The sequence below is a fragment of the Pelobates fuscus genome, chromosome 4, assembly GCF_036172605.1.
Source record: "Pelobates fuscus isolate aPelFus1 chromosome 4, aPelFus1.pri, whole genome shotgun sequence".
Classification (NCBI taxonomy): Eukaryota; Metazoa; Chordata; class Amphibia; order Anura; family Pelobatidae; genus Pelobates; species Pelobates fuscus.
Genome location: NC_086320.1, coordinates 130,878,457 through 130,900,749, shown reverse-complemented (window position 1 = coordinate 130,900,749; position 22,293 = coordinate 130,878,457). Strand labels below are relative to the sequence as shown.

Sequence of the window (22,293 nt, the reverse complement as noted above, 5' to 3'; positions counted from 1 at the left end):
GATGGCCTTAAATGGTAATTGTGTTTTGAAATAAATTCAAATGCCAGCCAGTTCTCACTTGTATTAATAACCAAGCTGAGCTTCCTTTATTATATGCTGCAAGTTTGAAAAGAAAATTAGTTTGCACTGGAAAGACACCTGTGTTGGCGTTCCTTCACGGTAAATGCACTCTGTTTAAAAACAGATTAGTAATTTCTGTTACCCACTTAAGGACGGAGCCAATTGTACATGTTCTGATCAAAACATAAACAAAACCTGGAATTTGCGCTATGTGTCTGTTCGACAGTAATTCACCTCTTTCATATTAAAGGGACACTGTAGTCACCCAAACAACTTAAGCTCATTGAAGTGGTTTGGTTGCTGTGTCCCTTTTGTACCTAGTGCCGCAATGGAAAACATTCCAGAGAACTGCAGTGTTTACATTGTAGCACTAAGTCTGCCTTCAGTGGCTGTCTAATAGACACTGGGGGTGCTTCCAGAATCGTAACAGACTTTTGGACCGTTATCTGATGCCAGACGTCCTCAAGCTCTTCATAGGACCTCCAGCGTCAGATTTTTCCCTATAGGAGGCGCGGAGCTTCAATCCAGCACTGAGAGACATCGGTGCTGGGATAAGGTAAGTAAATAAAGTTTTTTTAACCTTTTATTTACGGGGGGGGGGGGGAGTGGGGGTATGCGAGGGAGGGGGGAGGCAGAGGGATTGGTGGTGCCAGGAATACAGCCTTGTGTTCCAGGCACTACAGTATCCCTTTAAGTGTTCCCACACTTATTATATATCATTTTGTTCACGAGAAACGGGGCTTTAATTTCCCATCAACTAGTCATATATATATATATATATATATATATATATAACAATTTATTATGAAAATAATCTAAAAAACTGAGAGAAACTAAGTTTGTTTTTATAGTTTTCCATTGCATTTTAACTGTGAATTTCATAATACTGTTAGCTTTTACTGCAATAAAAAAATTACATATTTGTATTCAGTGATGTCTCATGAGTACAACAGTACCCCCTATGAATAGGTTTTATGGTGTTTTGGAAAGTCAAATATAGCACGTTCCATATATTCAGTTTATACACATTGAAATTTGCCAGATTAGTAATGTTGCCTTTAAAGCCATATCATAGCCCAGGAATGAGAACTACCCCCATGATAGCATACCATTTGCAAATGTAGAGAACCCAGGGTATTCAACATGGGGTATGTCTAGTCTGTTTTTGTAGCCACTTAGTAACAAACACTGGCCAAATTTAGCATTCATATTTGTTTTTGTGTGAAAAATGCAATAACAAAAAATATGGACGCTATCTTTGGCCAGTGTTTGTGACTAAGTGACTACTATAAAAGACTGGCCTGGCCTTATATTTGACTCTCTAACTTTCCAAAACACCATAAATCCTGAACATGGGTGGTACTGTTATACTTGGGAGACTTAAATAAACACAAATATTAGTGTTTCAAAACAGTAAAATGTATTATTGCAATAATATCGTCCATGAAATTCCTGTTTGTGTGTGAAAAATTCAAAAAGTCCCTTTCACTGACAATATCATCATTGTAATACAATTTACCATTTTAAAAATTTGATACAATTACCAAACACAATGGACTAACTCAATTACCACAGGCAGAAAATATCCAGTTTTACCCAAAGTCCAGAAACAACCCAAATCAACATCATATCCCCACAAATCGACATCCCTGTATAGCCCTGATCTTGATGAACAACATATCCAAAAATCACCCAGATGAGAGCAGGGGTTCAAAAGTTTAATGGAAGTCACATTTCGACTGACCGCAAGCATGGCTTTCATGCCCAAAAATATCCGGTCTATCTTCTCCTCTATCCTGGAGATAATTGGCTTAAGTGGCTGTGGTAAGCAAATTATCTCCAGGTACAGGAAATAAAACTGTTACAAAAAACACATAAAAATAAATAACTCTTATTTTGATTATTATTATTATTATTATTATTATCGTGATTTGTATAGCGCCAACAGATTCCGTAGTGCTTTACAATATTATTAGAGGGGGGATTTGACTATAAATAGGACAATTACAAGAAAACTTACAGAAACGAAGGGTTGAAGAGGGCCCTGCTCAAACGAGCTTACAGTCTATAGGAGGTGGGGTATAAAACACATTAGGACAGGGAATAGAAGTCAAATTAGGTGGGAGTGGAGCAATGCTGGAGGAGAGAGTAGAGTGCTGGCCTTTAGGAGAGAGCAAGAGGCAGGTATGTGAGGTAGAGGTTAGTCTGGGTGGCCATAGGCTTTCCTAAATAAATGAGTTTTGAGGCACTTCTTAAATGATTGAAGACTAGGGGAGAGTCTGATGGAGGTAGGCAGGCTATTCCATAGGACGAGAGCCGCCCGCGAAAAGTCCTGCAAGCGCGAGTTGGCCGTATGGGTACGAGTAGTGGACAGAAGGTGGTCATGGGCAGAGCTGAGAGATCGAGAAGGGGCATGCCTTTGGATCTGTGAGGAGATATAAGAGGGGCTAAGATTATTCATTGCTTTATAGGTATGGGTTAGCACTTTGAATTGACTCCTATAGGATACAGTAAGCCAATGTAAGGACTGACAGAGGGGTGAGGTGTGAGAGGACCGACTAGAGAGGAAAATCAGTCTGGCGGCACCATTCATTACAGACTGTAGCGGGGCAATACTGCTATTGGGAAGACCAATTAGGAGAGAGTTACAGTAGTCCATGCAAGAGATTACTAGAGAATGGACAAGCTCTTTAGTAGAATCTTGTGTAATACAATGTTTAACCTATATGTCCAACATATCCACAGATAGCTTGTATCTCAGCGGCTTTCATGCTCAAAATAGTTCCACAGATTTTGGCGGTCTGTTAAAAGTCTACTATAGTAGGGTGAGGTCGTAAAATTGCAAGGGCTGATGGGAGATTGAGGAGGGACAAAGCAGCCAGTTTAAACTGGTCTGGCAGTGTCCCTGGGAAAACGCCCTTCTGAAGAACAATAGGACAGGAAAAACGGGGAGGGGGAAGAGGCACATTTTCCCATGGAAGTCAATTTTTAGCCTGTCTTTATTTTTCCTATAGTCTTGGGGCAGGTGGCTGGCAAGTAGTCCCCTCCAAAAACTCCTAAAAAAGGGGAGTTTGTCACAATATATATTTATATATGCATATTTGCAATTATTTGTTTTTATTTATATAGAGAATAAATATGGAATGTCATTCCAAGTGTGTTTTGTTTTAAATATATAAATATATAACAAATATATTACATTGATGTTGTGGCAGGCTTATGCAATGTATGATCATATAATGTAACTAAACCCTCATTATTTTTGCCTAGATTAGGTGTTTTAAAAAAAAAAAAAAAAAAATACTTATACAATCTGTCAACATTGAAGTTGCTGTTTAGTGGATAAGTAAGTGCGTTGGATCTTGTGTAAATATATATATACATATATATATTTACACAAGATCCAACGCACTTACTTATCCACTAAACAGCAACTTCAATGTTGACAGATTGTATAAGTTTTTTTTTTTGTTTTTTTTTTAAAACACCTAATCTAGGCAAAAATAATGAGGGTTTAGTTACATTATATGATCATACATTGCATAAGCCTGCCACAACATCAATGTACCCCATCTTTGGCAGGTCCTACTCTAACAGCCTAATGTCTGCTCTTATGAGATTAACCCACTTACTTGGGGAAAAAATTCCATCTGGGTCTCTCTGCAGTACAAGACTAAATAGGGCGCTGGGATGAGGCACCTGTGACAGGGAGGGGTGCAAAACCAAGGAGTTGGCTAGACTCCCAAATATATATATATATATATATATATATATATATATATATATATATATATATATATATATATATATATATAAAAACACCTAATCCTTGCACACAGACTTGAATTATAATATCCGGGTGCTTCCTGATGAAAGTCCCAGAAGAGGACTGAAACGTCGAGCTCCTATTTTTAAATATGTTTAAATAAAATCTACAGATTTTAACCCTTCAACAAAACCGTGAGTGCTGGTCATACCTTGTATATATATATATATATATATATGAAAAAAGGGTGCTGCTGGGGGCCAATTTACACAAGATCCAGCACACTCACTTATCCAGTAAACAGCAACTTCAATGTTGACAAATAGTTTCCCACACCATAACCTTTTTGGTTTTTGCTTCCCAAGCACTACCAAGCCTAAATAAGCAAACCAGTAACCAACCTCATGCTGATGATTTGCATTAACAATGAAATAGCTGTCCATGAGTGGTTCACTGGCTTTGCATATTTTCCATCAAAAAAGTTGTGTTTCAAAGCTGTTGTATACAGCAAACACAGACTCAAAGGAATCTATGTTTAAAATGGAATGAGGCAAAAATGTGATTCTTTGTTAAACTAATTTGCATATGCCCACCAAGAATCCCTTGCAGTAGTAACATCACTGCAGATTTGTGATTTCTGTGGGAAAAGCAAGTCTTATGGCTTGACTGGTGTGCAGATTTTTGTTTAACATTGTATTATATATATATAAATAAAAAAATACAAAAATATATTTTTATGTGTACTAATTATTTTTTTTTTACTTTTCCTACCAGCAGGGGGACTGTCTGACAGTTCAGACAATCCCCTTGCTGGCAGATCTATAGGCAGCTATGTCAGCCATGTGGTCGCTGATTTGCCGTGGGAGGGTTGTCAGGCAGTCCTCCTGAAGAGGATCGCTGGAAAGGTGAGTATCCCGGCGGCTCCTGGGCTCAAAGCCGTTACACCGTTCTATGCTGGCGCAATGGCTTTAAAGCCCATTAAATGTGGGACGGCATTGAACTGTAATGGTGTTAAGGGGTTAAAGTGCCACTCCAGGTACCAAAGCAACTTCATCTAAATTAAGTTGTTATGGTGATGGGGGTCCCCTTGGTGCATTCTTACTGTCAGGGGTTAAATCGTTTTTGAGCAGTTTAACCCCAAAGTTTCCTCCAGTGCCGATCTCTACTTCCCCCTGCAGCATCAGCATCTGAAATTACACGTTCAGAAAGCACTGAGTGTCACTGGGCAGGGGTGCTGCTGATTGGCTTTTTGATTTTCAGACAATCAGCGACTCCCCAAACTTCAAGGTTAAACCATTTGTAAACAGTTTTACGTTTACAGTTTACCCTTAGAGTGCTCTGTGGGACATCCTGGCTCTATAAAAACTTAATTAAGTTAAGTTGTTATGGTGCTTTATATGTCTAAACTGTCACTTTTAAAAAACGTGCTGATTATATAGGGAGTAAACAGATTTAAGATAGAAAAGCGAAAGTGATGTGGCACATATTATAAAACAAGGTTTAATTAAGGAAACAATACAATTCAGAGTTTACTTTTTCATTTATATTTCAACTTAATTCTTAAATGTTATTTTAAAATAAAGAGCATGTAAGGCATCTTCTTTACAAAATTAAAAGCAATAATAAGAAAACATTCAACGCTATCACAAATAAATCAAAATGAAACAATTTCTCCAGATTTTAAATTTTTCAGCATTGATGCAGTAATAAGTTGTCGCATACAGCGATCACATTGCGGGTAATGGCTCAATGAACTCTAGTGACCTTCACCTATGCTTCTGTGTTTATAAAATTTGTTGTTACCGATATGGTTTAGTTACATTCAGACGTTTAATTTTAATGGAAAAATTATTTAATACAAACGTTCCCCATTAAAACTGTTATCAAGGCACTTATAATGTTTTGTAAATTAAAAATCTTATCACTGGAAAAAGAAAATACTTTAGAAAATGTAACAGAGCCAGATAGAGCCTGTTTATAGGAGGTGTTAGGGGATTAGGGCATTTTTAAAAAGAAGAGGGATGGTAAAATGTACTGTATATTTCTAGCAATATTGTTTATCAGAATCTACAATGGCAGGTGTAGATAGATCTCAGAATGAGATCTGTGTTTGCAAAGAGAATAAGCAATAAAAATGATAAGACTGGAGCATCAGGGAAATAGAAATTTAAAACCCTTATTCAAACTTGATAAAGATATGCAGCTGTTTAAACAGATAATGCCTTCTGTAAATGTTTGCTGCAGAAACAAATATATTGGAGATTAATAACCAACGGAAAGGTTTTCTAGTGCTGCTGTCTTTATCACTTACTCTGGAAGAGTGATGAGCCTTTTTACTTTACAGATTATGGTATAATATATATTACAATAGCTAAAGATTTTATTAAAGGTTTAGCACACTCAATGATGATTTATAATGCTTACTCTGACAAATCTTTTTATTGAAAGTAGTGAATTTTGGAATAGTGATACTGATGGCAAAAGACGAAAAATTATTACTGATCCACTAGTTATTTGTGAGTTAAAATTGAGACCTAAAGATTGTTTCATGGACATCTTTCCACTTATTTCAGTGTTATTTTAAAATGTTGTAAATGTGGTCTTGTGTCTGATAAGGAATTAGGAATTAGGTTACATCAAGTGACTGGGAAGCTGTATGCTTTAATAATAGTGTGACAGACCACTCTGTCCCTGGTGCACTGAACGGATTATGTTCAATTTGTTCATATACTGAATAAACTCACAAACTGTTAGACCACCCGTAGGCTATGTGTGCTGCTCATTGACCCTTTTAACCTCTGTCATCATTAACCGCAATAACCACAACAATCTAAGCGGTCGGCTGGGTGACCATCTTATCAGCGAACACATGCAGCGGTGTTTGGTCGTCAAGTGTATGGAACCAAAATTGGACACTTGACTGCCCGAACACCGCTGAAACTTTCACCTCCAACTATGTTCGGTAAAATCATCAGAACTAAAAGGCGTTCGGTGGGAGCACACTCCCGAACGAGAGAAACAGACTCAGTGTACGCATGAACAATTACGTTTGGTATTTTTATTGTATTTCATACCCCTGAAGACTAAACTTTATCCATGTAGCGTTTCAGCTGCGTTTGCAGGATATGTTGGGTGCTCAGATCCAGGCTATCCGGGGATATAGGAGTTGAGGGGGTACCTGATTGTAAAATATATGTTTTGGGTTGTAATACATGTATATGTTCTGAACCAGAGAGATGATGTAATTTAGATTTGTACTTTACAGCAGTCTCTTCTCAGGTAAACCGGGAAATGCCCCTGGGATGTGATTTAGGAAACCCCTTGCATGGGGATTTAGATAAAAGGCTGTGTGTGACTCCCATTAGAGCCAGTTCATCCACAGCATAGAGCCTCATCTCATGTGTGTGTCGGAGAAAGCTATATCAGCCATATGCCTGCTCTTTGGATTGCTGTATCACATCTCTACTACTATAGAGATTGTCACTATGGGAAAGGCCTGCTCGGAATTACGATAGCATCCCTCTCTACTAGGGGGAAGGGGACATATCTGGCAGTGAAACTCGAGTACCTAGCTGAGTAGTTGCCACAAATATTTTTGGGGACACTATAGTCACCAAAACAACTACGGCTTAATGTAGTTGTTCTGGTGTCTATATGATGTCTCTACAGGCTTTTTCATGTAAACACTGCCTTTTCAGAGAAAATGCAGTATTTACATTACTGGCTAGAATGTAGAAATCACTCAGACTACCACTAGAGTTGCTTCTTGGATCAGTGCTGCACAGTTAGAAGAACCCCTATGTTCAGCATCTCCACGTTCTGCATGGAGATGCTGAACACTTCCCATAGAGATGTATTCATTCAATGCATCTCTATGAGGAGATGCTGATTGGCACAGCACAGTATTTTGGTGCTTTTCTATGGGATAGAATTGGATTTACTGAGATCATCAAATTTATTTATCTCAGCCAAAGAGGCGGATCAGGGTGGAACCATAGCTATAATACATGTTGTATTCCTGACACTATAGTGCTCCTTTAAGCAGCACTGGACTCTATTGCTTCCTAAACCTCTCTTGCTTCCTAAAACAGTGCCTGGTGAGAAATAACTTCTACTATAGGGTGTACACAAGTGTTGCATGACTCCCCAGCACTTTGAGTTTTTGAGTTTAAATATCACTTTGAGTTTAAATAGAGAGGAAAACTGTGAGGATGAACTTAATAATCTACAATACTTTGTAACCAATATTTGATATATTTTTTATATATTTTTATATATTGGGCAGGCTAACAGGTTCATCAGTAAAATACATCACAAGTAAGTTTTTCTGTCTGCCTTCCCAAACAATTTTGCAATGATCCTAAGGAAACAAAAACGATAAGCATTAATCTATTTATGACTATGTCATTTAATAAATTTCATGTTGCATAACTCCCAAGTGTCCCTACTTAGGAGGGATAATCCTTAATTTGAGCACAAACCCTTTTGTCCCTCTATATTATGTCCCTCTTTTCTAAGAGCTCCATATTTATGGTGTGTCTGAGTGTATAAGGAAATAGTGTGTGGAAGACACTCCAAAGTAAATTCCAAATGTTGGTCCCGGTCCCTGTTTACCTGGATCCAAAAATAAAAAAATGAAATGTATTGCTGAGTGTAGAGGACCTTTATTTTTTGTGTCTGTGTGTATAGCAATAATGCTCTCAGCAATGTGTATTTAAACTACAATAAATGTGGTTAGAAATCAGTCTGTGTAAATAAAAGACTGTGTTCTTCTTATGATTATTATTTATATAGGAACAACATATTCTGCTTTACAATTATAGAATGGGGATATTATAGGCAAAAGAATGCCATGCTCAAATGAGCTTACAATCTACGAGGATTTTAAGTAGGTTGATGTATATCATAAGGCTTCTTGTTCAGTGATATTTATTGGGGCTGACTGGGATTCAAACCTAGGCTTTCCGGTGACATTACCTTACTCCAGAAAACTGCAACCTCCACACACTTCAACCTGTAACAAAGAGGTGAGAGGTCTAGATAAACCCAGTTAAGTTTTGCTGGATCCAAGTACCAACTCATGATCACCTTATATCCATTCTCAAATGTTGCTGGGCAGATAGAAAAAAGGATAGTGTATGTATGTTTTTGAACGTATTTGCCTCCCCAAGTAATTGCACGTAACTACATATAAATAAAATATATATTTTTTTTAAATAGAAACAAATGCATTTTTTAAAGTTTTGCTTACAATCATTTCTGTACAATTCGTTCGACAAGCAAAAATAAACCAAAACAGATGGACTTTTTAGTCTTGGGTGTTAAAATGCCACAGATGTCAAAGTTATTGTGCAAATATTGCAATTAGTATGTTCATGTTTTTAAAGGTGAAACTTTGCAAAATTTGATCTGCTGAGAATGTAACATTAATAAAAGTTACAATGATATTTGTATAAAGTAGATGCCTTGAGGGTATAAACCAAGGCAATATTGACACTTTTCATTTAACTATTAGTCAAACATGCACTCCAAAAGTTATACTAAATGTGGTTAAATTTCTAACCCTCGCTAACTTTTACCTAACTAATCTTAACCCTAGCTACCACAACCCTTCCTAGCTACCATAACCTTACCTGCCCATAACTTCTCCTGGTTAGTAATTTGCCCCCGAGCTGAATGTTGTCTTTGGGAGGGAATCACCGTTATCAGATTGCCCCAATCATTGCTTAACAAGCCAACAGTAGTCAGCTGAGATCTAATCTTGGCATGCAATGCTTTAACAGGGCAACAACTGTCAATCATACCATTGTGTTTGGCTGTGATTGTGCTTGTCTGCTATAACAGCATTCTGGTGTACTCAGACTTTGAGACTGTCGAGTAATAGCAAATACATCACACAAATCACCACGATCATTGGTTGTGTACTACTATTAATGGAGGTCTCCTTGGCTGGCTGCAAATGATAGATAAAGCAATCACTTGTCCAACTATACCTATATGTATTTGTATTGATGGCCCTCCACTTCACTGTTTCTGTTATGATTTACTACTCAGACATCAAGAAAGTGCCCGGTCCCAACGATCCTAGAATGGTCAGCTTTGTGATAGCACTAGTAATGGCTACTGTATAGCCATCACAAAGTGCATACATGTCAGAATGGTTTCCTGTTCAATGGCTGTCACTAAAGGGTTAATTACAGTAAAATTAATAATATACCGGTCCACTTATTCCCCATGCTTGGTACATACACTTAGAACTAGGAAAAGGGGGGAGCTATGAAGCTTGCTTGATTAGCAGTCATTACCAAAAGGAAGCAATAGGAGATTAGGAAAACCTAAATCTTTGTTCAACAATTATTTTCTAAGCAGAAATATTAGACTTAATTGTAATTTGGTGGAGTCTACTTTACCTTTACAGGTGGGAAGAAATATGACATGCTTTTGCAAGATAATTAGACCATGGTTGTTATCTGTAATTTCTTTAGGAAACTACAATCGTGTAAATCTTTTCCATAAAAACAAAGCATATGTTGCTCAATATGTTGTAACAGCTGCATATCTTTTAGAAACTAAATAATGATTTATATTTTATTCATATATACACTGAAGTAGAGTGTGACCGGTCAGGCATGTTTACCTTGTCATCATTGATCTGTAAAGGTTCAGTACAATGTGCAGAACTGCCGAATATATTCATTATTAACATTTAATGTACAATATACTGAGGATCCACAAATATGTATTCTGTAGAACAACATGATGTCATCTGCATAGGATCAATAAACTAGTTGAGCAAAATTGGAAATGTTGTCTTATTTATATAGAACAGAAAATTCTCCATAATACAATAAAGAAAAGATAAGTAGAATAATAAAAAAAAGAAAACGACACTGTCAAACATGAATCTGCAATAATCTGTCAAACAATTAAAGGTGGAAAAAAATAAATGTTCCTGTCAACAACTTGTTCTCACAAATCATGGCTCATTCCTGCTTCTTATGTGTGAAAAAAAAAACAATATGCATGTTAAAAATTATAAATACGTATACCTAGCTAGTCTTAAAAAAGTTAACTTCAAAGAATAAAAATAACAGATGTTACATCCCATTGATCTAATTTTTTTTTTTATACCATTATGGAATTCTAATAAACTCGGATAGTTACTGTATTGTTTTATTAGTACCATTTAGTAAGTACCATCAGCTTCTTTTCAAATATTTCTATTAATACATTTTCAATAATAATACAATATGAAAGCAGAAAAGAAAATATCAAAAGCAAAAATGGAGTAATTAATTGACAAACATAATCCAATACTAAATTGTGTATACTAAAGTATTGTTGTAACGTTAAAATATACTAGTTTCAAGGTAAGAATGCCATTCATCATCTGTTTCTTAATGTGTTTTTTTACAATATAATACTCTTTTTAGTAACTAGTTTTGTAGTGTGCATTTGAGATTATTGAGTACACTAGAGCACATTTAATCTTGTAGTACATGCAAATAAACTACATTTATTTTAATTTCCATTGAATTTTCCGCTGGAAAATTGAGTGTCATTCTAGAAACATATAACTCTTCTTTTTTAAGATAACTCATACATTCAAAAAATAAAACATAATTGCACTAACAAGTAGACTTGTGATATAGCTATACATATACATCTACAGGTAAAGAGCTTTAGTGGAATATATTCAGTGGCATTTTATCAGATCCGTTGCTTTTTTCACAATACACTTTGTTTCTTGTCTTCTTTCTTTCTAGAACTGTAAAAAGAAACAATACAATTTGAGTCGATGTTCAATGGAAGATGACATAGCTGTAATGTGAAGAATTAAATCAACATCTGAAGAATTACTAATGTAGTTACAGATTTATTTTTTAATAACATACCATATGAAGATGATTCCTACCTGGTTACCTTTTATGTTGGAACTTTCCTTATCATTGCCTTGTGTTTTCACGACAGAGATCTTAAACACAAGAGCAAAACAAGATTATCTTATGACTCATAACAGAATCAAAAGAGGTTGGATGTGGAACCAATTTCTTGTTCTAGAGGAACAAGAATTAAAAGAACCTTTGTATATTGGACAGGTAAATTATACTCTTTTTATATTTAATTAAAACTTGTTTAGAACACCTTGATAATTATATTGCTGATATTATATTGTGTATACATACATTGCAACGTTACATATATAATAAAATCTAATACATTTGAAATGTACAGGGCCACTCTAGGCATTACCAGCTCTTCTCAGTAAAGTAAATATGGTGCCTAGGGTTTTCTAGTGTAGGCCTGCTGCTCAGTGTTAAGCTGTTTTCGTTCAGTGTCAACCCGATTGAAAACACTTTAACAGTGAGTAATGGGACTATAGCACTGTGCCAGGGGACAATAGAAACCATAACCACTTAAATAAGAGCAAGTGATCACGGTACATACAATGACCTTTTCATAGTAATTAAAAATATTTTTTTTTTAATACAATGAGAAATGTGTTTTTAGGATACTTGGCTGGTGAATGCTTTGTTATTTCTGAGAGATTATTTTAATCTTTTCATATTTTGAAGGAACAGGCAAATTTTCCCTTCTTTTCTGTAATGTAAAGTTTGCTATTGAAATACGGCTCAGGAAAAAAAAATGAGACCACAGCAAAATTAAGAGTGTTCTTGGTTTTATTATTTGTATAAATGTGTTTTAGTAAAATTACAAAATTTTGTTTTATTCTATAAACTACTGACAAAATTTCTCCCAAATTCTAAATAAATATATTTTCATTTAAAACATGCATTGGCAAGTACAGAGAAAGAACATCTAAAATCATATGGATTTCAAGATCAGAGACAGCATGGGTTTACGTCAGGGAGGTCATGCCAAATTAATCTTATGGATTTTTTTGATTGGGTAACTAAAATAATAGAGCAGGGTGGTGCAGTAGACATTGCTTACCTAGATTTCAGTAAGTTTCTGACACTTGCACATAGAAGGCTTATCAATAAATTGCAATCTTTAAGTTTGGATTCCAATATTGTTGACTGGGTAAGCTTAAAGTCATGTCTAAAAATGTTCGCAGTTTAGGGAATAAGATGATCTTGTGGCAATAATGGCAACTGGTAATGTAGATTTAGTCAGTGTTACTGAGACCTGGTATAATGAGAAAAATGACTGGACATAGCAATACCAGGGTACTCTTTATATAGAAAAGACAGTGAAAGCATGAAAGGGAGATTGGTGACCCTGTATGTGAAGGATAGCATAACATTTAGCCTAATAAAAGTTAGTGAAGTTAACATAGAGTCAATTTGGGTTATGTTAGAATTTGGTAATCACACAGTAACTTGTGTAGGTGTGACTTATAGGCCCCCAGGACAAATAGAAGAGTTAGATAACCTGCTAGTTGCAGAGTTGGCTAAAAAGACAATGAAGGGGGAAGTTATCATCATGGGTGACTTTAATCTCCCTGTTGTAAACTGGAAAACCAAAATAGCTGCTTGTGCCAGGAATACACATATTATAAATTCCCTACTGGGATTGTTTTTAAAACAAGTCGTTGAGGAGCCAACTCGTATAGAGGCCATACTAGATTTAGTGTTAACAATGTGAGATTTGGTATCAGATATTACTGTTGGTGAAAGTTTAGGATCCAGTGATCAGTCAGTGTGGCTTAATACAAGAACAGTGACTGAGTCACACCACACAAAAATAAAAGTTTTAGACTTTAGAAAAACAGACTTTTCTAAAATTAGAATATGTGTAAAGGAGTCCTTATCAGACTGGAGCAATTTAAATGGAGTCCAAGAGAAATGGGATTATTTAAAAGTTGCACTGCTGAATGCAACAGAAAATTGCATTAGGCTTGTCAGTAAAAGCAAAAAAATGTAAGAAACCACTGTGGTACTCCAAAATACACTGTGGCCAAAATAGTAAAAAAAAAAAAGAAAAAAGTTAGCATTTATTTATTATAAAAAACAAACAGAGTGATGAAGATAGACAAATCTATATGATTAGGCAGAAAGAGGCTAAGCAAGTTATAAGAGCTTCCAAATCACACACAGAAGAGAAAATAGCACAGTCAGTAAAAAGGGGGACAAAACATATTTTAGATACATAAATGAGAAAAGGAAAGTAAAACAAGGATTAGTTAGATTAAAAACAAAAGAAGGAAGGTATGTAGAAAAAGATAAAGGTCTAGCTGACTGCCCCAATAAAAAATGTTGTTCAGTATTTACAGATGAAAATTAAGGAAAAGGGCCTCAGTTAGGAAAAAGGAAATTAGTAATTTGTTACATGTGAGTTTACAGAGGAAGAGGTTCTATTTCAACTGTCAAAAGTAAAGACAAATATGTCAATGGGACCTGATGGAATACACCCAAATTTATTAAAATAGCTTAGTGGTGTACTTGCAAAAGCATTAACAGATTTATTTAACTGATGATTGTTAACAGGAGTAGTCCCAGAAGATTGGAAGTTAGCGAATGTTGTGCCAATTCACAAGTTAGGTAGTAGAGAGGAGTCGGGCTACTATAGGCCAGTATGTCTTACTTCAATAGTGAGTAAAGTAATGGAAACCATGTTAAAGGATAGGATTGTTGAATATTGTTGAAGTGGTGAGAAAAAATGCAGAGCTGCACTGATTTTTAGTGTGAGATACGGTCTGAAGAACAGAGATGGATATTAAATAGCTATATAAAAGTAATTACAACTGGGAGGAGAATAGGAAAGAGGAGGAAGGTAGAGTAGCCATGTGTTGTATACTATTGAAAAGTTTAGCAACAAATTCTATCACCTGTATTATTAATAATGATAATAAGATATGTAACAGAGTTGATGTTCCAGAATAAGCCAAATGGCAAATGATGTAGGTAAGCTAGAAAAATGGCAACTGACATTTAATGTGGATAAGTGCAAGAGTATGCATCTTAGAGTATTGAATATGTAATAATATAAATAAAATGACTTAAAGGTAGGCAGACAATGTAATACAACAGCAGAAAAATGCTAGCAGAATGCTTAGTTATATAGGGAGAGGTATTAGCAGTAGAAAGAGGGAAGTGCTCATGCCATTGTACAGAACAATGGTGAGACCTCACTTGGAGTCTTGTACGCAGTACTGGAGACTGTATCTCCAGAAGGATATTAATACTTTAGAGTTCAGAGAAGGGCTACTAAACTGGTTCATGAATTGCAGGATAAAACTTACAATACATTTTAAAGGATCTTAACATGTATAGTTGGAGGAAAGACAAGACATGCGGGATACGATAGAATTACTTTACTGAGAGGGTAGTGGATGCATGGAATAGCCTTCCAGCTGAAGTGGTAGAGGTTAACACAGTAAAGGAGTTTAAGCATGCGATGGATAGGCATAAGGCTATCCTAACTATAAGATAAGGCCAGGGACTAATGAAAGTATTTAGAACATTGGGCAGACTAGATGGGCCGAATGGTTCTTATTTGCCATCAAATTCTATGTCTATGTTTCTATAAGGCAGTGACTGAGTGACAGGCAACAGAGAGGTTGTAGTCAATTTACGAAGCATCGTCTTGTTACCAGTGGAGTACCTCAGGGTTCTGTACTTTAACCTATTCTCTTTAGTATTTTTATTAGTGATATTGCAGAAGGTCTTGATGGTAAGGTATGTCTTTTTGGTGATGATACTAAGATATGTAACAGGGTTGATGTTCCAGGAGGGATAATTTAAATGGCAAATGATTTAGGTAAACTAGAAAAATGGTCAGAGCTGTGGTAACTGACATTTAATGTGGATAAGTGCAAGATTATGCATCTTGGACATAAAAAACCAAGGGCAGAGTTTAGAATATTTAATAATATAAATAAAATGACTTAAAGGTATTCACACAATGTAATACAGCAGCAGAAAAATGCTAACAGAATGCTTGGCTGTATAGGGAGAGGTATTAGCAGTAGAAAGAGGGAAATGTTCCTGCCATTGTACAGAACACTGGTGAGACCTCACTTGGAGTATTGTACGCAGTACTGGGGACCATATCTCCAGAAGGATATTTATACTTTAGAGAGAGTTCGGAGAAGGGCTACTAAACTGGTTTATGAATAGCAGGATAAAACTTACAAGGAAAGGTTAAAGGATCTTAAAGGACCACTATAGTGCCAGGAAAACAAACTCATTTTCTTGGCACTATAGTGTTAATAGGTCCCCCCCCCACCCTCAGGGTCCCACTCCCGCCGGGCTCTAGGGGGAGGAAGGAATTACCTCGGCGCTGGGGACTCATCTCCCTCTTCCGCCGAATGCGCATGCGCATGCATTCAGTCAGTCCATAGGAAAGCATTGTCAATGCTTTCCTATGGACACTAGAGTCTTCTCACTGTGAAAATCACAGTGAGAAGCACGGAAGCGTCTCTAGCGGCTGTCAATTAACTTAATTGAGCTGAAGTGGTCTGGGTGCCTATAGTGGTCCTTTAACATGTATTGCTTGGAGGAAAGACAAGACAGAGGGATGTGGATGTATGGAATAGCCTTCCAGCTGAAGTGGTAGAGGTTAACACAGTGAAGGAGTTTAAGCATACTATCTGCTATAGGATACAGTGTAACATATGAGGTCTTTTAAACTGCTGGAATCTCTATTAGCCAGGGGCAAAATGGTGATGTTACTAATAATGATGAGCAACACTATAAACTGTGAAACATACATTACTGCCTATCACAATACTGATTATACTCTCTCAATACTTGCCTCACACAGCCCCTGCTGGTACAAAGTCAACATGTTACACCATTCTGAAAAGTTGCATAGTGTGTAAGATATATAAGATGGTCTGTATGTCATTCAAGTGGGAATGGTTTAGATATTAAGTTAACATGACATTTCATTATTTGCATAGTTTTAATTTCCTTATAGGACCAATATAGTGGCAGGAAAGCAAACTCATTTTCAGGCACTAGAGTGTTAATAATTCTCCCCTCATGGCCCCCCTTCTCTAGGGGGAGGAAGGGGTTAAGCGCTTACCTTTCTCCACCGCCGGGCTCCCTGGGGACTCTCCTCCCTCTTCCGACGTCATTGGCTGCATGCGCGGCAAGAGCCGTGCGCGCATTCAGTCAGTCCATAGAAAAGCATTCTCAATGCTTTCCTATGGACGCTGGCGTCTTCTCACTGTGAAAATCACAGTGAGAAGCGCGGAAATGCCTCTAGCGGCTGTCAATGAGACAGCCACTAGAGGCTGGATTAACCCTATTGTAAACAAAGCAGTTTCTCTGTCCTATCTCCTTTCGCCTTCTGTGTGTTTCTCTGTCTCTCTGTTTATGTGTGTTTTTTAGGTGTCTTCTCTGTGTGTGTATATCATGGGGTTATACGTCATTCCTTATCTGTTAACCTTCTGACCTGGTCCAATGACATTTTGGGGCAAGTCATTATGTTAATGACTGTTGACATTATTTTGATATATATTTCTATATCTCCTAAACAGCAGGTTGATCTGTTGTCTACGTCAGGAATGTTATATAGGGTTAATTCTTGTTCAGGACAATTTAGGAATATTTCATTTCAAGATGCTTTTAGTCAGCAATTCTTCTTTCTATGTGGACTTTGGTTGTTCAACCAATGTGTCCTTTTTCACCTAAGTGTTATGGCAATTGCAGGATACTTAAGCTGTCTCACTTAATTTCTCTCTATTGATTATTACATTTGTATATGTATATTGTTTCTATATATGTCAATTGCTATCTTAGGATATATCACACTATATTTTTATTTTTATATATATATATAATTAAACTTAATGTATATACCTCATAGCATTACATGTGTTTTTGCTGAACACGTTACTTTGAATTAACACATACTTGTCTTATCTTTTATTGACACAGATGTATTTACTCACTGTTTAACTCTTTTAGCTGAAAGGGTCATACTTTGAGAAATAACATCTTGTTTTTTTCATTTTAGCACCTCATGGCATATTAGCTAAATTGCGTTTTTGCTATTATGCATGTATTATTTTTTATCACACACTAAATCTTTATTTCCTTACTACACAATATATCTGACAAAATCAAATTGATGATTGTCCAAGTGAAAATATGCCTGGCAGGTGTATTAATTGCAGGGTGCTTGCCTGTAATTACAGTTTTCACTACTGGAAGTTTGCACAAACCCTATAATACCCTACTGAGGCCCAGTTCACCATGCTGAGAGGCTCAGTGCACTGGACTCAACTTGCTGACCCCTAATATTGTGGGTTCCCATTTCTCGAGCAATAGTCTGAGTTGGGGCCTGCAAGGCTTCTCCATGAGATGTCTGTGACTTAAAGGGACACTATAGGCACCCAGACCCCTGAAACTCACTGAAATTGTGTGAGTGCAGTGCCCCAGGCCCCTTTACCTTGCAATTGTAATTATTGCAGTGTTTGATATACTGCAATAATTGCATTGCATGATTAAATAGATAATATAAGTAGCAGGAATACAACAATGTACTCTTAGCACTATAGCACCCTCTACCACCCCCCTCCCTCACGCCCCCACCGTGGTAAATAAAGGGTTAGAAATCCTTTATTTACATAGCTTACCCCAGTGCCAATGTCCTTCAGCACTACGTCCGGCTCTGTCTCCTCCGGCGTCCCGCGATGAGCTGACGCTAATGTGCATGCTCGGCAAATGCCACGCGTGCATTACATCTCCCCATAGGAAAGCAATGAAGCAATGCTTTTCTATGGGGAATAATCTAAAGCTGGATGTCCTCATGCAGAGAGGATGTCCAGTGTCAGTTACCAGACCAAAGGTCCTCTTGGATCGAGGAAGCACTTACAGTCGCTGTCTGGGTGACAGCCACTGGAGGCAGACTTAGTGCTGCAATGTAAACATTGCAGTTTCTATGGAACTGCAAAAGTGCTGCAATGTATACATTGCAGTTTTTCAGGAAATGCAATGATTACCATTGTAGCACTAGATGCAAAAGGGACACTGCACACAGACCACTTCAATGCGCTGAAGTGGTCCGGGTTCCCATAGTGTCCCTTTAACTCAACCTCTAGTGGCTGTCTACCAGACAGTGACTAAATTGACTTCCGGATGATTAGGAAACTTTTGGTCTCCTAATTGATGCTCAACGTCTTCACGCTCTGCATTAGGACATCCAGTGTTACCCAAAACCCCAATGGAAAGCATTATAGAATGCTTTCCTGTGGCGGAAGTCCTAATGCACCACTCATGCTCATTAAGTCCTGCCGTGGCTGATGTTGGCGGAGCCTGAACCAGCACCAAGGGACATCATTGCTGGAATCAGGAAAGTGATAATGGGACTTTAAACCCCTTCACCACCAAAAGGGGGGGGGGCACTCTATAGGTAACTATAGTGCTAGGAAAACAACTTTGTGCTGAACACAAAGTGGAGGACTTGTAGAAGCTGCAAGTAATAGCACTGTATCTACTAAAATATTGCATTTGTGGGGTTTTTGGGGAGGTGTATCTACTAAACATTGATACATATATATTAAATATATATTGTTTATCATCTAATTAAAAATGAAAAAGAGACAAAATGTCATCAATAAAAATCAAGCACAATGCTTATTTAGCAATACACAATGGTATGTATTTTGACACTGCTCTGGGAGCACAGTGTAACTTTTATTATAAAATACAGTTGTGCATTTCTCCCAGTAGTTAAAGAAGAATGTTTAAGGTAAAATAATTACATATAATTAATGTGTTATTGACTATACCCAATGTAATTAATTTCAAGGATAAAGATTAAGTATATAGAGAAACAAATGTGCAAATATATAGATTTATTACAACGTGAATATCATATAAAATAACATAAAATTGATACACTCACATAAGCCAAATATATTGTGACGGTCTAGCAAAATGTTATAGCACTAATTTTCAATGCAGCAAGTTAGCAATTGTTTAGCAGTTAAACTCATTTTAAATGAAGGGTTTGCTTCTGTAACAGACGCCCCAAGATTGACATAAGAACAATCCTTTTTTGCAATCCAAAATTAAATAAAAAGGACATATACCAATGCCTTTAACCTACTTGCTAAAATGAAATACAGCTAGAATAACAAATATATTGATCTATTACTGTTGGCGATTGAATTTTTAGATATAGATGAGACCAAGAGTGCTGATTAAAAGGTTGTTGTAAAAGAAATTAGTAAATAATCTTTCATCTGTAGTTTGAAAGAAAATAAGTACCATTCTAAATGTAGAAAATACACACAATGGATAAAAGAGTAACCTAAATAAATACTCTTATCATGTTATTCTGTTTTTAATAATTAGAGGGAGGGTTGAGCTCTATGATGCAGGCTTTTTATGAGAGTAACCCTTGGTAATAACTAGATTTTCTAAACTCGGAAAATGCCCGCAGGTATATGTAATTAAAACTTATCTTTTTTAAAATATTTAAATAAAATAAACAGGAAAATCACACAGTGAAAGAAAAAGGGACTATTGTGAAACAATACATATGATAGACAATATAAAAATTTAAATATAATAAAGAAAAAAAAGCTACCCATTAGCACTAATAAAACTTGTGGTTTGCACAAACATTTGGTTCACATGGGAAAAAAAAATTATAGCAATTTGGTTTTGTACATATGAATTTTCCATTTAGACCAATTTCATCCATGCAATGAATTAGGGAAAAATATTCAGATGACCCAAAATGGCACAAAAATTGGCTAATCAGTGAACTCAAAATATATACCTAATATATTTTTCAGTACACTGATAAGTGTGTTTTCAAACCAGTGAGAATCATTAAGAAATAGAGAGAAAAAGGAGCAGCAAAAAATCTATATATTTCTTAAATACACAATGTATAAATATAAAAAAATATATATTTTTTTATGTTTCTCCTTATTTCCCCCTTATTTCCCCCCTATTGGTCACTTCTCCCTTACTGCCAGTGACATCAGATATCGGTCAATCATGTATTTTGTCCATATTGTCTGTATCATTAAATATCATTTTGGTGTTTGGTATTTTAGACAAATCGTTTATCGCCCCAAAGCTGAAAAAAAAAATTGTTTAGTGAAAAAGTTACCAATACCATTTTAAAATAAAATTACATGTAAATAAATACCACCATAACAATGAGTCATAAGTAAAATGAGCTCCCTTAACTAGACTTTTGTTAAAAAAAAATAACCTGTAAATAAATATATTTTAATATTTGCTAAATCCAGAGTTCAGCTGAACTAAATTTGATCATTTAGACATGCAGCATTTAAAAAAAAAAAAAGTTATTTGCTTTACTTTGAATTTTTGTTTCATTTTCTTTGAACAAAAAATATAGCCCACAATATATAAAATCATTAATTTAATTTGAATAGTAAACGCTTAATGACAATTAACATTTTAATGCTAATGATTAGTCTATTAGTCAATTAAGTTTAATATAAATCTGAAATGTGATGTTTCATCGTGCTATTTAAATAAGCTTCTTATTTCAGTTTTGTTTGGCAATTATATCATTTTAAATCAGTTATCTTCTTAATGAAATTTCTCATATTTGTCAGTATGTTAAAAACTACTGTATGATATTGTTCTTCTTTGTTGTATTGCAGTGTTTACAAGACTGAAATTAACCAGGTTTACATTCTAACTTCATGTTTCACTTAATTGGGCCCAAAGGATATAGTTCTAATGTAACGGGGTTTTGGGGATGCCCCCTAGTGTCTTTGGGGTCCTTAAACCTAGTTAATTCACTATGCCTGACAGGCGGATCCTGAGCCTCCGCTATCTGGGAGCTGGGGTACATGTCTGCGGCAGCGCCTCCACCCAGTGGAACATCCGGGGTAGGGATGTGGGGTCCCACTGGGAACATACTTGGTGCAATAAGACTGACACAGCCTAACTGGAACTAACTTTATATGGTAAATAGCAATTGAACCGACACACATAGGAAAATACAATGGCGTAACAGATAACAATGCAAATGTGGATTTTCCCCACTCACCCACCAGCACACCTGTGTCTCACCCCCTGATCTTCGCCCTAGCGGCCGTTGGTGCACATAGGAGAGTTGGGGCCCTAATAAGTCCTGCTCCACAGAGTCACTGACACAGCCTCAGATGTGTAATGTCTGTACGGGACCTCAGAGTCTTTACTGTGAGTGAGAAGACAGGTGCCCTGTGGTGATACAGGGAGAGGTTTGGCTTACCCTCACAACACAATTAACCAGGTAGTCAGTAGCAGTCTCCTCTCACTGGATTCACCAAACGTCTGGGCTCAATGCTTGTCTTTGCCAGCAGGTCCCTCTCTCATCTGGTGTGATCTTGGGTGAAACAAGTTCTCTCTGCCAGGTTGCATCTCTTTTTACAGTCTCTCACATGTCCTCCATTTCAGCTCAGCATGTCATCCTTCTAGAATCCTTTTTGGCCCTCCTTCCCCAGAGCTGTGCAGGAAAACCTCCCAGGAACTGATGATGCCACACTCCTCCCACTGATTTCAGCAAGTCATGTGATC

The 22,293-nt window shown here is 36.5% G+C and overlaps 1 protein-coding gene across 1 annotated transcript in view; it reads left to right on the top strand.

The window, feature by feature from the left end:
- The window catches only part of LOC134608627 (cadherin-19-like), a 207,801-nt gene that overhangs the window by 4,095 nt on the left and 181,413 nt on the right, over nt 1–22,293 (top strand). Inside the window, exon 2 of the mRNA XM_063451610.1 lies at nt 11,593–11,925. Coding sequence (XP_063307680.1) covers nt 11,725–11,925 — 201 coding nt within the window. The 5' untranslated portion in view covers nt 11,593–11,724. The remainder of the gene's footprint in view (nt 1–11,592; nt 11,926–22,293) is intronic.